The sequence below is a fragment of the Tenrec ecaudatus genome, chromosome 9, assembly GCF_050624435.1.
Source record: "Tenrec ecaudatus isolate mTenEca1 chromosome 9, mTenEca1.hap1, whole genome shotgun sequence".
NCBI classification, from domain to species: domain Eukaryota; kingdom Metazoa; phylum Chordata; class Mammalia; order Afrosoricida; family Tenrecidae; genus Tenrec; species Tenrec ecaudatus.
The window spans coordinates 122,627,208-122,644,284 of record NC_134538.1 but is presented as its reverse complement, the minus strand read 5'-3'; the positions used below and the strand labels follow the sequence as shown (position 1 = coordinate 122,644,284).

The 17,077-nt window shown below is 43.1% G+C and overlaps 1 protein-coding gene across 1 annotated transcript in view; it reads left to right on the top strand.

The window, feature by feature from the left end:
• Positions 1-17,077, top strand: part of RELN (reelin) — a 509,976-nt gene that overhangs the window by 475,109 nt on the left and 17,790 nt on the right. The window contains exons 52-61 of the mRNA XM_075558514.1: positions 173-387; positions 2,337-2,514; positions 7,703-7,878; positions 8,041-8,147; positions 9,379-9,621; positions 10,182-10,357; positions 12,784-12,857; positions 13,603-13,764; positions 14,528-14,685; positions 16,766-16,985. Coding sequence (XP_075414629.1) covers positions 173-387; positions 2,337-2,514; positions 7,703-7,878; positions 8,041-8,147; positions 9,379-9,621; positions 10,182-10,357; positions 12,784-12,857; positions 13,603-13,764; positions 14,528-14,685; positions 16,766-16,985 — 1,709 coding nt within the window. The remainder of the gene's footprint in view (positions 1-172; positions 388-2,336; positions 2,515-7,702; positions 7,879-8,040; positions 8,148-9,378; positions 9,622-10,181; positions 10,358-12,783; positions 12,858-13,602; positions 13,765-14,527; positions 14,686-16,765; positions 16,986-17,077) is intronic.

Sequence of the window (17,077 nt, the reverse complement as noted above, 5' to 3'; positions counted from 1 at the left end):
CTGCCGTCCTCCCGCAGGACAAAGAGGGACCCTGAAAGCACGGAGGGCTGGGGAGCAGCATATGCCAGGTGGTCAGCAACGTCCTTGATGCCGAGTTCGCAGAGCAGAAAAACAGCTTTAATGTCTTTCATGTTTTAATACCCTGACAGTGTCGTTTTTCTACATTTATTAGATTGCCGTTGGATGTAAAGTGCCTGAAAAAATCACCCAGAATCAAATTCATGTGCAGTATTCCATGGACTTTGGTGTGAGCTGGAGTTACCTGGTGCCCCAGTGCTTGCCTGCTGACCCCAAATGCTCTGGGAGTGTTTCTCAGCCATCTGTGTTCTTTCCAACAAAAGAATGGAAAAGGATCACCTACCCACTACCTGAAGGCTTAGTGGGAAAGTAAGTTTAAACTTTTAAAAATTAAACCTGCTTCCAACCTGCCAGAAGTAGATTGGGAGCCCGGTTGTTAAGCTTGGAATTACGTGTAATTGTGGGGAAAGTTGCTTTGTCCTCCAAAATTCTAAAGACCCTCAAATTCATAAACTACATGATAAACGAACTTCGGAAGACCTCTGGTTATAATTCTCGAGCTGGAAGAGCGGTTCTTCCATATTGCACACCTGCCTTTCTTTAAATGGGGTGAAGCAGTCGTGATGCCCTTGGTGCCCTGAGAAAAGATGTCCCCTACCTATCACCTTGTCCTCTGTAGGCCATCATGCTCCATAGACTGCATGCTACCTGCACAAAGCCTAACTCTTCATGCTGCTTGTACAAGGTTTCCTGTTTCCCTCATCGAAGCGGTCTGGTTTATACCTGTAGAGCAAAGTAATTAGCCAAGAGCAGTGTTGAGCCAAGGTGATTAAACTAGTCTTTGCAAAGTGTGTGGATATGTTCACTTAGGGCAATTCCAAAGCTTCAATGTTCCCTTCGACGGTAAAATGAGCTGAAGAGATACATTAAAGGAACTGCCAGGAGCCCCCGCTGCAGTAATGCTGCAGTCCAGCCACCTGAGGAAAGGACTTGGGAAAGAAGGTGCTCCGGCACCAGAAAGACAGAGGCTTTGGGAAAGGTGTTCACATGGGACAGGACCACTCAGGTGTTTGAAATGAATTTAATTGCTTTGAGACAGTGCAAGGCAAACTGGCTCAAATAAAAAAGAAATTTATCATGTCAATAATACAAATCCCAATGGTGAGTGAGTGGGTTCTGGGATTGCTTAATTTTCCAGGCTCATCCTTGCCTTCAAGCACATTGTTCTCGCTCTTGTATTTTTACCCCACCGGCACCAGTTCACCTTCTGAAGACAAGATGACTGCCAGCCAACTGGAAGAAAATGCTTTCTTACCCATGTGCCGTGGGAGCAAGTGACAGTTACTTCTCTTCCTAAGAAAGCCAGACGAATCACCTCCTTGCCTCTCATTGGTCAACATTAACTCAAGAGTCCCATTCCTGAGCCAGTCTCATCTGGATGCTGGGCACTGAATGACAAACATCAGTCATTCTCCCCTCTTATCCTCTTTTTAATCATGATACATGCTCTTTTATACTAAGGCATGATTTTTTCAAATAATGAAGCATAATTCATGTGGAGAAATAGCACAGATCTTAAATGCCCAACTCTGTGAGTTGTGGTCATGGGCAAGCCTGCTAATGGCCACAGAAAACAAGATATAGAAAATGTGCATCACCTCAGAAGCTTGCTTTCGCCATTTCGGATTCTATTCCCAATACCATGGTGTATCTCAGAGTAAATATGCGGCTTGTTTATGTGCAGGACGACAAATGAAGAACAACGGCGACATTAAGCTCTCAGGGAAATTGTCTTTTAATACGACTCTTTCAACATTGTGTTCTACGGCTCAGTGGCTATAAGAACAATGCTCACGTTAGGGGATTCAGAGGTCGCTCGTCCCCAGCTGCCCAAGGCTGTGCGCAGACCACAGAGCTCCCTCAAGAGTTTCCTTCTGCAAAATCGCCCAGTCCATGCCTCGGAAGGGGGTCGGCACCAAGGGAATCACGCCAGCTCATAAGAAACCTGACTGAGGATAGTTTCAGTGTTGCATATTTTTATGTTTTTATTGTTTGCCATACAGATTCCATTTTATTTCCTTTTGCTTTTAAACGTGTCTCGGGTATTCTAAAATTCACATAAAATGAGTCTTTCAAGTTCCATTTCTAGAAGTAGACAAGCAATGAAGTGGAAGTCAGAAAACATTTGTTATTTACCCATTTCATCCTGTCAAAATGTCTTACATCTTTTTGGCTCTTGACTACTCTGTGCACATGCAGGAAAGTGGGCCTGAATAAAGTTAATGTTTCCCCCTCTATTTCTTTTGTGCTGTGAATAGTCCAGTCAGGTTCCGGTTCTATCAAACGTACTCAGACATGCAGTGGGCGATCGATAACTTCTACCTGGGCCCTGGATGCTTGGACAACTGCAAAGGTCACGGAGACTGCTTAAAGGAACAGTGCATCTGTGACCCAGGGTACTCTGGGCCCAACTGCTACCTGACTCACACCCTGAAGGTAATGTAAACGCCTCTGCTGGAAATGTGGGCTTGTGTGCAGGGCCCTGACTTAAGAACCAACGGATGTGGGAGGCCAGAAATCTCTTAACAATGTCTTTTGAGGCCCCAGTAAATAAGTTCTTTGGATGGAAACCAAGAAATGTGTCTTAAAATTCTTTTACACAAGAATATCATCATTGAAATCCAGTACAGTTTACTACAATTATAAAATAACCTGCTTAGATTAAAAGCACAAATAATGTGTTTAAAAAGGGTTCACACTTTGTCACAAGCCCGAACCTAGAACATCAGTTCTTGGAAGGCAGCTCCATTCACCACTATTCTACCAACGCTGCACATCAGTTCTTGTGATGTGACATTGCTCAATACTTATGCTTATGAAAGGGCCACTTAAGATAGGGGAGGTAAAGCAAAATGTGGTGAAGAAATCAAAAGGTGCCCAGCTATCAGAAAGAAGTGTCTGGAGTTAAAAGCTCGTCTTAAAATGAGCAGTCAACTGAGGTGTCAGCTAAACCTACCCAAAAGAAGCACATCAGCTTGTGCGATCCAAGGACTGTGACTAATAAGATTCAAGATCAGAGGAGGGAAAATCTGAGCACTCGATTTGCACACAGTGAAAATCCCAAATCCATTTCAGAACCCCCCTGGGGATTAAACCTCCATTTGAATTCCCTCAGACCATTAACTCCAAAGGAAATCCAAACTCAGTGGCCCCGGTGGGTTTCCGAGACTGTACCTGTTTACCAGAGTAGAAAGTCCGGTCTCTCCCAAGGAGCTGCTGGTGGTTTTGAAAGGCTGACCATTCAGATCACAGACCATCTTGTAACCACTACATCACCAGGGCTGGACAGACCACTGCTAGGAAGACAGACAGACGGCATCAGAAAGGGAATTAGTGCAGGTATAGTTGGTTAACGTCTAACATCTATGGCGTGTTTTCCCTTTGGACCCATTTCATATCTGTTCTAGTCTTAATCATTTTCTTTCTTTTGGACTGAGGTTTTCCTGTGTTTTGTTTTGTTATTGTTGTTGTTTTTATGATTCTCTTTATATGAGCCCAGGGTGCACAATTCTGGACACACAGTAACAAGATCAGTACTCTCTGACGGCTGTGCCAGAGGAGTTTGGGGGAATGGGAATCTAATAACAGAACAGTGAAGACAATACTCTACAGTTGGTCATGGTGATGACTGCGCGACTCTTCAATATATTCAAACCGTTCAGTCGCATGTCAAGAAGACTTTTCCCAAAACCATTTTATTGGGAGCTCATGCGGGTATCATGTCTTTTCATAGTTCAATCACATCTGCAGTGTCGTACAATTGCTACTATGATCAGTTTCAAAACATTCTCTTCCTTCTTAGACTCCTTGACATCAACCCCATTTACCCCACCTCCACCACTGACCCCCCAAAGACCCTTACTCTACTTGCTGTCTCTATAGGTTCATCAATCCCGGGTTTCATATACTGAAAAACAGAAAAACATACAACAAAAATTCAACAGAGTTACCCCCAATGATAAAATACATCTGAGATAAACCCCAATATGAACAAACAATAAAATACAGAAGATGCTGAAAACCAGGTTAGGTCCAACATGCATCAGACAGGGGATCAACTGACAAGGTTTTAACCATTCAACCATATCATTTTGATCTTCTGTAGTCATCTCTCTAAGGTCCTCTGTTTGGTAACCAATTCTTCCCGTCCCTCTCTGGTGGATAAAGGGAAATCGCCAGATACTTATTCCCTAAGTAGATCTCACAGTGTATCTTGAGCTTCCACTGTTATTCAAGCCTTCTGCAAGCCAGAATCTCACAGCTTGGGCTCTGACACTATTCCCTCGTTTGGCTACGGATTATATTATTTACGATCCTTCGGTCACTGATGTTGGTGTACATCTTCCATGTGGACTTGGTTAAAACCAACATCTCACTTAGATGGCTGCTTGTTTGGAAACAAGCCTTTAAGACCCCAGAGGCTTTAAAAAACAACTCTGATTAGCTGTGCACCATCTAATTTCTTGACCACCCTTTGCCATATCTTCTGCGTCTCCTTCCTGAAGGCAAGTATAGAGACAGGCCATGATGGAAGAAGTATGTAATTGTTCTTCAATTGGAGCTAGGATGTAGTGTGTGCAAGCCCAGAACCCATTCCCGAGTCTGTTTTTTATCTGCCTTTGGCTACCTTTAGAGACCCCCTTGTTAATTTATGGTAGAGAGTCTTATCTTTCATCTCCCTGGAGCATAAAGATCTTCCATTAATATTTAATTTTTTATTAATCACTTTATTGAGGGCTCTTTCAGCTCTCATAACAATCCATACATCCATCCATTGTGTCAAGCATATTGTGCATATGCTGCCAGCATTATTTTCAAAATGTTTTCTTTCTGCTTGAGCCCTTGGTATCTGCTCATTTTTTCCCATCCCTCTCCCATCCTCCTTCCCTCATGAACCCTTGATAATTTATAAATTATTATTTTCATATCTTACACCAACCACTGTCTCCCTTCACCCACTTTTCTGGTGTTATAAGTTGATAATTGTGATCAGTTCCCCCTTTCTCCCCCTACCTTTGCCCTACTCCCTGTAACTATTCTCATTATTGTTCCCGAGGGTTTATCTGTCCTGGGTTCCCTGTGTTGTGGGCCCTTTTCTATACCAGTGTACCTGCTCTGATCTAGCCGGATTTGGAAGGTAGAATTGGGGTCATGATAGTACAGGCGAGGAAGCATTAAAGAACTAGAGGAATGTTGTGTTTCATCGGTGCTGTCTCGTCCCTTCCTTGTGACCCTTCTGTGAGGGGTGTCCAGTTGTCTACAGATAGGCTATGGGTCCCCACTCTGCCCTCCACCTCATTTGCATGGATATGATTTCTCAGGGTCTTTGATGCCTGATACCTGATCCCATCGACACCTCATGATCACACAGGCTGGTGTACTTCTTCCATGTGGGCTCTGTTGCTTCTCAGCTAGATGGCCGCTTGTTTATCTTCAAGTCTTTAAGACCCCAGCCACTATATCTTTTGATAGCTTGGCACCATCAGCTTTCTTCACCACATTTGCTTATGCACTCATTTTGTTTTCAGTGATCGTGTCAGGAAGGTGAGCATCACAGAATGCCAGGCTATTAGAACAAATGTTCTTGCATACTCCTGAGGGAGCACTTGAGTAGAGGCCCAATGTCTGTCTGCTACCTTAATATCAGACCTATTTCCCTATTGTTCTATATAAATATAACCCCACCACACCAAGGTGAAACACGAAGGGCACTCAACAGAGCAGCAAGAGGAACAAAGCAATGAAGAACCTGAGGAATCACAAAAATAGACTTTGGAGCAGGGCCTGTCACCTCATCAGCCTTGACTGGAAAAACACTCGTAAAGGTCAACAGACAGACCTAGAACAATTTATAGGCTTTTCTTTTTTGTTGTTGTTTTGTTTTTGTGTTTGATACTGTTTTTGCATGTCTATCTAGATAAGATAGGTGTGATGTACAGTCCCAAGGAGAAACAATGGACCAATGGTTCCAGGGGGTACACAAAAGAGGGGGAGGTGGGGGAGAGAAATGGGGGAGCCAACAAACCCAGGGACAGGGGAACAACATGTAATCTAAAACAATGGTGAGGCGGGCGTAGGATGCTTGGTGGGGCTTGATCAAGTGCAGTGTAGCCAAAAGGAATTAGTGAAAGCTGAATGAAAGTCAGACATGATAGTGTGACAAGAGGAAAGTAAAAGGAAATAGAGGAAAGAACTAGGAGGCAATGGACCTTTATAGGCATATAAATACAGTCACATACATATGTAAATATATTAATATATAACAATCTTCCATTAATATTGTCATTGAGTAGATCCGGGTATGAATTTTTTAAAGCACTGTTAGTAGAGGGATATGGGGCCAATGTAGGCTAAAACTATATTTTAAAGGTCCAGAAGGAAACTTTTCACCATCTTAATAATAATGGTTTTATAGTACACATAAATGTCAAATGTTATCCCCTTGCATTACTTTCAATATGTATCCTTTATTGTATATAATTATATATTAATAAAATATTTTTAAAATTATAAACAGTTTAACAATCAATATTAAGCCTTTTTTACTTCATTTTTCAATGAAAGCATTGTTGGAGGTACTGCTGTGGTTGTTATAGGTACTTTATCACAGACCAACTTTGCCAACCTATTGCTGAAATATGGTTGTATTTTAAGACCAGAGAGCTCATTCTTGAAAGCTGTATCTTAATTATTATTTAATATACAAGGCACGTACAGTTGCTCAACACGCTTTCCACATGGGCACTCTGTTCCTGAGAGTTCATATAATGCATTTATAATAATAGATAAATGACTAAGCCAAAGAGCAAAACTCTCCCATTTATGAGAGTTATATAATTCAAACAAAATCTATTTTGTATTTTTGTTTCTATAATTCTTCAACAATTTTGGTTTTGTTCAATATCAATATGGTAGCAATGCTGACTAGTACCTGAAGATGCTATTCCACTTGTTACCAAATGAAATCATTGTATGAAATGCACAGCTTCAGGTAATGAGTAAACGAAATAAAATTACAGTTTGGTTCACGGACATGAAATTGTTAGCATTTCTCATTTGGAAACGAGGTGAACAGATCTCTAAGATAAGCTGTTATTAAAATATTTCTTATGGGAATGCACGTGCTTAAGTATGCATTTCTTTTGATTCATGTTTTCACTTGGAAGTCTTTTTTAAAAATTGTGATTATTTTCTAACTAACAATGAATGAAGGTAAAACTGAATTGTGACTTCATCTGCTTAACTGTAGAGCTCATTTTGGTCGATGTTTAGGTAAGTGGTTTCATCTAACTGACGTTGACTTCCATGGAAAGGTAGCAACTTAACAAATACCCTTTTAAGAGTGAAACAGTAGAGTGCATGGACACATGTCCAAGCACGCTTGCTGAAAGCACAACTATAAAAAAGTGTTCTCATGACATAGGCTCCTTTAAAAAAATCGTTCTTCAACCCAGTGCAACATTCTGTAATGGACAAAATGAGAATGTCCTATTGTTTTTCCGTCTATGGAAAATGACTTAAAATCGGCTCCAATCAATTTTTTAAGTTCAAGATATAACTCTGTACTTTCTGTAATTATGATCGGAACTTGTTATTTTTTGCCATGCCCGCTGATTTTGTCCAGACTTTCCTGAAGGAACGCTTCGACAGTGAGGAGATCGAGCCTGACTTATGGATGTCCTTAGAGGGCGGGGCCACGTGCACAGAGTGTGGCGTTCTTGCTGAGGACACAGCGCTCTATTTTGGGGGCTCCACTGTGAGACAAGCTGTCACTCAAGATTTGGATCTCAGAGGTGCAAAGTAAGTCTGTTTCTGTGTTTGGTTTTTTTATGACAATGTTAACAACTCAGCCTCAAAGCCAGAGACGTGAGTGTAGAGAAGTCTGAAGCCAAAGTGTTTTCGTGTTTTCGCTGGAGGTCTTCTGATGACTCATTCTAATGAACAGTCTGTGTTCGTATTCAGATTCCTGCAGTACTGGGGGCGCATCGGTAGCGAGAACAACATGACCTCTTGCCATCGACCCATCTGCCGGAAGGAAGGTGTACTCTTGGACTATTCCACTGATGGAGGCAAGTTTTGGGGAGGGAGCCGCGCATCATGGAGCGGGTCCCCAAATGCTCTCCTTGACCCCTCAGTAAAAAGTCTCTCAAGCTGTGCCGGCTTTACAATGTGGAGGACGTGTTAAAAGCATGGTGTCACAGAAGAAAGCGACAGACCTCAGTGCCATTACATGATCATACATGTTTCTTCTATGCACACAATCTGCAGGGAGATGAGAAATGCATTCAGAACTAACCTCCATAAAGTGATTGTGGTGAAGGCACAATTCCTTTTAATATATTCACGCCATTGAGCATCGGTGGCATATGAATTGCTTGCTGATGAAACTTAAAATTTAAGCACATAGTAAAATTTAGAAGAAAGGTAAAGAAAAAATCATGAAAGAAACGCCAACCTTGATGATTAAAATAATCTCAATGGCTTAACTGTGCTTGAGTATCATGATAAAGTTTTAAAAATTAAATTTCATGTGATTTTTCTATGTGAAAGATAATTGTAGAGCATTTGTAAAGCCTTGAGCAAAAATAATATCTATAAGAAAATCCCGTCAAATATGAAAGAAGATTGTGCCAATTCTGAGATTACTGTAATAAAATTGTTTGACTACTTGAAGTAATTGTAACTAGATCAATAACACGAATAGGTCTTTAGAAAATCTGCTTTAACAGATAAATAGTATTCTTTAAAACTACCATAGAAAAATCATCCTAAAGTATGTCAGTATATTTGAAAAATTTTTTAAGTAGTTTTAACGTTGCACCCACAATTTTATCAATTGAATAATGATTAATTTCAGCTCTGTCCAATAGCTCTAAATTGTGGTAGAATTTGGAATTAATATTTTAAACACTGGTTAGAAATTCTTCTCTGAAAACATGTTAAATGTGGATATAATTCATTATTCATTAAAAGAAATGCATACAGGAATCGAGGGTAAAAATTTTAAGCCAACATATATTTTATTTTGGTGACCTTATTTTTGGCTCTACTCTACATAGATCCGGTTCCATGATCGTTCAGTGAAGGGTGAGGCTCTTTCTAAACGCCCCTCCTCTGGCATCCTCAGCCTCGCTTTGAGACCATCTTTAAAAGTGGCAAGTGCCAGTAATAAAGTCACCTCCCTTGGCTTCCCAGTCCTGCTGGAAGAGGTCCCTGGCGGTCTCCGGTTTTCCCGGTGTGCGGGCTGTTTGGTGTGTTTGTTTTCCTGAATGTACTATATTGGTAAATTTCTTATTCCAGGAATTACATGGACTCTGCTTCATGAGATGGATTACCAGAAATACATTTCTGTTAGACACGACTATATCCTCCTCCCGGAGGGTGCTCTGAGCAACACTACACGGCTTCGCTGGTGGCAGCCTTTCGTGATCAGCAATGGCGTTGTGGTCTCCGGGGTTGAGCGTGCTCAGTGGGCGCTGGACAACATTTTAATCGGAGGAGCAGAGATCAACCCGAGTCAGCTGGTGGACACGTTCGATGACGGTAATAGAGACGACATTGATCTTTGTTTCGTTGGTTTTCTTCCCGGGAGCCTTTCTTCTGCTTGTTTGCAGATGAATTTCTCCTGTGGGAAAAGCATTTAGAAGAATCCGCTCACTTATTCACAGCTCAACAAATGCTCACTATTGTTTTCTCCAGTGGTTTTGAAATCTTCAAGGTTGGGCACGTCTTGAAATGTCAACTGAAAAAGATGTAATAAACCTGCTAATAACAAAATGTCTACCTTTTAAGATTATTTGAAATGTTAATATTCCCAAATTTCTAAACCCCAGAAATATCTATGGAACTAGTTTTAAAAGTATACCAAGGAGGCTTTTGTCCATGGTGCAAGCTACTGATGCTGGCCCAGTACATTTCAAAAAATTGGATGTTCCTTATAACAGCACTTAAGATTTTTGTCTAAATTTGTTTTCTCCTCTTAGATTTATATACTATACCATCTCAAATCTTAAAGGGTAAGCAAAAGCCTTTAAGTCATTCGGCAGTAAACAAGTCAGTTCTGGAAAATAACATGCAATGTTGCTTCCAATTTACCTTCACAGAAGGCACTTCCCATGAAGAAAATTGGAGTTTTTACCCCAATGCCGTCCGGACAGCCGGATTCTGTGGCAATCCATCCTTCCACCTCTACTGGCCAAATAAAAAGAAGGACAAGACTCACAATGCTCTCTCCTCCCGGGAACTGATTGTACAGCCAGGATACATGATGCAATTCAAAGTAAGGGGAATGGCTGAACGCAGAGTATGGCACCAGATTCGGGCAATGGGGGAGGCTCTTGCTTACTTAAACAACTTATGATTTACTTCACTTCATTAGATCTTGACCTTATAAACAAAAGAAATAATCTCTCTCAAAGGTCTTAACTCAAGCATGAATACTTGAACAATGATAAAAATCATTGAGTATGTTTGTTGTTGATGTTTAAGCGCCATAGAATCGATTACAACTCATAGTAACCTTGTTTACAAAGAATGAAATACTACCTGTGTTAGTCTGGGTAGACTAGAGAAACAAACCCATCGACACTCGTATGTGCTTAAGAAAGAGCTTTATCTACTAGAGCAGTTGAATATTGAGAAAGCATTCCCAGCCCAGTTCAGATCAAATCCATAATCCATTATGAGCTCATATGTGCGATACCAATCTATAAAGTCCTCTTCAGACTCACGAAACACATGCAATGACACCAAATGCAGGAAGATCACAGGCCATTGGGTGGGAAGACTTGTGGATCCAGTGGTGCTGTAAGCATCTCAGCGCTGGCAGGGGTCTCCACATGGCTTCTCCAGGTCTATGGCTCTGGCTGCATCAGGGGAGGTTCATGTGGCTTCTCCTCAGGGATGTCTCTCAGGAAGTGATCAGAGAGAGTGTGTCTCCCGCCTGCAGAGAGGAAATCCCATAATCCTCAGGAGAAGGCCATGCCCACACAGAGGCCTCATTGACTATACCCTGATTGAAAGACTACACTCCACTGCTACACTCTTAATTCTCAAATTGACATCAGATTATGTAACTACCACACTACTGAGTCCTATGCCAACCTCACAACATGAGCACAGCCACTGTTATCAGTCCATCTCTTCCTCTTTTTAACTGACCTTCTATTCTACCAAGCGTGATGTCCTTTTCAAGGGACTGGTCTCTCCTGATAGCATGTCCAAAGTACATTAGATGAATCTTGTTAGTGGAGATAGTAAAACAAAAAAAGCAGTGCTATAACTTTTAAAGACGATTGTTAATACCTCGCATGTGTGTTTATACCTTGAGTTCAATTCTCAAATCTGGAGTTCAGTTCCCAAACCTGAGCTCAAAGAGAAAACTCACGTAAGCTCCTCGGCCTGCACTCAGCTCTGTCACTCTGTTGTCCTCTTTCTCATTCCTTTGCTTTCACTCACTCGCACACATCTCGCTCACTCGCTCGCTCGCTCTCGCTCTTTCTCTCTCTGCCTGTTTTCGTGCATCAAGCCATTTTGTTGCTTAAGATAAACCTTTTCTTGTCATTGTTCTTTCATCTCCGGCTTCTAAACATGAACCTATATATACATTAACCCAGCTGGAATTCCCCAAATCATGAAACACTCAACAAGGACTCTCAAGGGTTTTAAACTAGCCAGCCCCAACCAGGCATAAAAGGTGGTTTATAGACACTCATTGGGGGATGGGGACAGGGGGGTAAGGTAGAGCAATGGCGTCAGTATCTTTCTCACTGTGAAACACTTCTGAAAAGGCACTGCAGAAACACAGCTTATTATTGCAAAGACAAGGATCAGCTTTTGTAATGGCCTCATTGTAGAAGATGCTTTGTCAGGACAGTTAATAATAAGAACCTTTCTTTAAAAAATAAAAATGTACATAGCATTTTCCTCAGAGATCAAATACAACCGCTCTGTCAAGACTCTTCTTAATCTACTGGCATAAAGGACATTTAAGGTCTTATCTGGTGACATACCACCCTAAGTCCAAGCCATGCCCCCCAAGAGTGAGGGCCCCTTCCATCGGGTCCATATCGCAGACGCCATATTTGATTCAATTAGGGGGCTTTTCTTATACTGCTCTTGTTAACTCAGAACTGACGAAACTTGAAACGTTCTCCTCTAATTCACATTTTTAAATACATAGAAATAATATTTTATGTTTTCTGGCTAATTAATTTTTTATTATCATAGCTATTTTATTATTAATCGACTTGTCAGTTAATTTGGTTGTTTGGTTGGCAATTAGCTTGGCCTTAGGTTTGCTGTGGACTAACTATGATTTAATAATAAATTTATTATAAGTGCATGGATAATTAGTACCTTATTTAATCAATGAAGTCACCATAGGTTTTCTAACCCTCCAAGGACAGTCGACATCTCTTCGCCTAGTGTGACATTCTTTTGGGCCCATTTGTCTTCCCCACATATACTGTTAACCTTTTAAACTCATGAAGTAAATAAAAAATAATGCTTTAAAAACTCTCAGTTCGTTCCCCCAGGAAAACGTGCTTATCCTGAGCAGCTCCAAACGCGCACTCGCGGTCCTGTCAGGCTGCCTGTGGGACATTGTTTGACCCCTGTGGGCAGAGGAGAGAGGTGGACTCTCGTGCATGACACTCGGGGTCGCGGGGCCGTTCTGGCGCGTGCTGACTGTTCATGTTGTTTCAGATTGTGGTTGGCTGTGAAGCCACCTCTTGTGGCGACCTCCATTCTGTGATGCTGGAGTACACTAAGGATGCCAGGTGAGTGGCAGGAGGGTTTGCACGTCATCACACCTTGAACATAGGACGCAAATGCTTGCCAGGGTGTAAGGCAGCTGTGTGACGGTTCGTAGACATTTCATTGATACAGATTTAAAATTTGCACTTAGTTCTAAATTTCTCTTCAAACCAAGGAAAAGCCTTTTTTTTTTTTTTAAATGAGGCTGTAGCCAACACACTTGGCACTTTTAAATCAGACCCTAGGTCTGTCCTCCAAATAGAAGGTTATTTTTTTCTTTTCCATGCTGCTTATTTGCAAACACTCCTAACAAAATGTGAATTCAATGGAAGATCTGAACAGGCTTCAGCCATAGCCACACCCCTTACAGCATCTTTGCAACATGGAAAGACGCTTGGCCAAACAGAGTTACTCTCTCGGTGTGCAGACGGCCTTGCCTCCTGCTGCCACTTGGAGAAATAAATGCTAGGACCCCGAGTGGGTAGACAGAGAAGTTTGTCACTGCACTCCAGGTCTATTTCTGAGGGGAAAATCCACAGAAAGAAGCTGCTAAAATACACAGCCTGGCATGCTGTTGTTTTTACTGGTGTCTGTATCGGAATATATCTTGTATAAAATTATTTTCAAATTTTTCTTTTTATTGTATATCATTCTAAATAGGTCAGTTATTGACTATTTTAACTTAACCAACCCTTAAAGTGTTACCTGGACAGTCAATAGGCCATACACTTCTCTTAAGATCTAAGGTGATGTCTTTGGTTCCTGCAGGTCCGATTCCTGGCAGCTCGTTCAAACCCAGTGCCTGCCTTCTTCCTCCAACAGCGTCGGCTGTTCCCCCTTCCAGTTCCACGAAGCCACCATCTACAACTCCATCAACAGCTCCAGCTGGAGGAGAATCACCCTCCAGCTGCCCGACCATGTCTCCTCCAGGTAGGCTTCAGGTTAAGGCAAATCTTACGGAATTCTGGCGTTCTCTGCGGAGCCCACCCAGTAAACTGACACCAGTGGGAACTGAGGCCCAAATTTAAGTTGCAGCCCTGGGTCCACCTACCTCCTCCCTTCCTTTCTGTGCCCTCAAATGGCAATTGCACGCTCCAAGCAGAAAGAGGAAGAACTAGAAGAGGGTTGGTAAATGCATCATAGATCCCAGGTTCTCTTTTGACTAAATACCATGGCAATGGTCAAACTGAGTCACAAGCCTGGAATCTCAGGTGCCAGACAAAGACCTGGAATTCCCCCCCAGTTCCACCTTCTCAAGGTTCTACCTGACCAGTGTCTGCCTTCCCGAAGGCTGTGCTTCTCAGCCAAGACACAAGGAGCCTCAGAGGTGTGCAGGCTGCGCTGGGCAGGTACACGAGGCCCAGGAACAGCACAAGGATGTGCAGCCCTCCAGCACCTGCGTTCATGTCACGCAAAGATTTCAAGTACGGTTCCATTCCTAAGAAAACTGACGCCCTTACAATAGAAGAGGGTAGGCTTGTCACATAAGTCCCGGGAAGGCACCAGATTTCAGGGAAGCTTGTCCAATCTGAGACGGACAGGTCCTCTGACCTCTGCCCACAGAGTGATCCAGGGGATACTGGGGCAGCCCGCTCTTGGACACAGTCCTGTCTCCAGAGGCTGGAGGCTGGCTGCCGTCTGCGACATGGCAGCCTGCTGAACCTTTTCTGCTTTCTGTGGGGGTGGTTTTCAGTGCCACACAGTTCCGCTGGATCCAGAAGGGGGAAGAGATGGAGAAGCAGAGCTGGGCCATCGACCACGTCTACATCGGAGAGGCTTGCCCCAAGCTCTGCAGCGGCCACGGCTACTGCACCACCGGTGCCGTCTGCATCTGCGATGAAAGTTTCCAAGGTCTGAATCCCTGTCCCCATGCTGTCACTTGGGATCCCGGACAAGTTCCAGTCATCCTCACTCTTAGACCAGCGGTTCTCCACCTTCCTAATGCCGCGACCCTTTCATACAGTTCCTCATGTTGTGGTGACCCCCAACCATAAATTTTCATTGCTACTTCATCACTGTAATTTTGCTACTGTTATGAATTGTAATGTAAATATCTGATATACAGGATGTATTAGACACCCCCTGTGAAAAGGTCATTGAACCCCCAAAGGGGTCACGACCTGCAGGTTGAGAACCGCTGTCTCAGACCAAAGTCCGCTAGAACATGGACAGCCCGAGGAGTTGAGGTCGAAAATTCACCTCGATCTTGGGGTTATTATTTATCCTTGGAATGAATGATCAAGGACCATTTTCTGATACTCTTATAAGTCTTTTCCAAAAATATGGGCGATATCTTCTCAGAGCACTCTTCAGGCCTTCATATTCCCCATCTCTCACCTGCACCCCGGGCCCACACCCACCCCAACACTTTAGTGCCAAGAGTGCACCACGCTCTTTCCTAGCCCACCTGCCCTTTCCTAGATGCCTTGCGAACACCATTCTCGCACGGCCTACTCCGGCAGCACTTGGCACTTTTCCGAAGACTTAGCCGACAACCCCAAAGGTTTCAGCTTTCCATCACACTGAAAAGTCTTTGGGAACTCATAAAAAATTTTTTTCTTGCCTGAACAGTTAGAGGCTGGGTATATGTTTGGAAGTGAGTGACTAAGCACACCCTAGAAAACTGGCATACAACACTCGGCGTCTTTGTTTGCGGTGAATTCGTGCACAGGCTAATGAGTCACATGGTCCCGCCCATTCATTCATCGGCATCATGTAGAATTGATAAGTTAGCTATGGTAAACATTGCTATTCCCATTTGATCAATGAAGAAACGGAAACTCAGAGAGGTTACCTGAATTGATAGTATGTGAGAAAAAAGCATTTCTCTAGTTCTTTCCCATCAGCATTCCTTTCGCTCGTGAGCAGAGCTTTCTCTAAAGAAGAGTGGAATTCTGCCATCTTGCCCAAGTATATGTGGTACCACCCACGTATACCTGAATTCCAGAGCAGGACCTACTTTTGCTGATTGATTTTTAGAGGTAACCAGTACAAACTGCTGCACACACTTGATATTAGGAATTGCTTGGCCATCTTCTTTCTCCTGTAGACCCTCCCTGCTGTTGAGGTCTGTCTCTGCGTTAACCAGAACATTCCAACTCTAAGCAAATGAACGGACCACATGTCTTACACCAAATTGTGGGGATTTGGAGTGTGTTCCCTGCCTTGATACGAAAAAACACTTGTTGGCCTTTTGATTCTAAACTAGTGTAGACATTTAGAAAAGATGTATGGCTCAAGCCAAAGGAATATGCAAGTAGATATGAGGGAGCTTCCAAAAATTTGTAGAAAAATGGAGCTGAAAAGTAATGGTATTTTCCCCAAGCCTTCTTGTGTCTATTTGCTAACAAGTGCCAATATCTCAGCTCAGCGGTCTACAAGAGACACACTTCCCGCTGATCCGTGATACATTTATTCCTCCCAGCCACACTATAGTATCTCTGAAAAGTATTAGGAACCGTGCTAGGCACTGGGAATTCAACAGCAGAATGGGATGCAGATTCAGCTGACAAGAATCACCAAAGTAGAGCTTGAAGGACAACAGGAAGAGGGTGCCCTTGGTTTTCTGTGACAGAATCATGCGGGGGGTGGGGTGGGGTGGGGGCGAGTGAAGTGGGCTCCTTCTTGCCAGCCTGAGACCCATCACGGATGCAGAAGTAGGCCCAGCCAGGTGCTGCAGTGCTTCAACGACAGCGGATTAACACAGGCACGCCTCAGCAAACATGAACCCAAAGAGAATGAAGCTTTTTTGCCCCAGCAACATAAACCAGTAATTGCCCAAATGAAAGAGGCATTTCATTCCTGGGAGTCTCTATCTGCTGGGTACTTGCCATTCTGAAAGCGACAGCAGTGGATTCACACTGAACTCTTCCTCATCTTGGATAACTCCTCTGGCTTCAGCTCATCTTTGTGACTCTTCCTTTCTCTCCAGGTGATGACTGCTCCATTTTCAGTCGAGATCTTCCCAGCTACATTAAAGACAACTTTGAGTCAGCGAGGGTCACCGAGGCAAACTGGGGAACCATTCAAGGCGGAGTGATAGGAAGCGGCTGTGGGCAGCTGGCACCCTATGCCCACGGAGACTCGCTCTATTTTAATGGCTGTCAGATACGACAAGCTGCTACCAAGCCTCTGGATCTCACTCGAGCCAGGTAACCAAACCCTGCACTCAGGTCCAGACGTCATGAGTCTGGGTATTGACAGCTGCCGCTTAGCTCTGATCATGAGCGTGACGGCACAAATG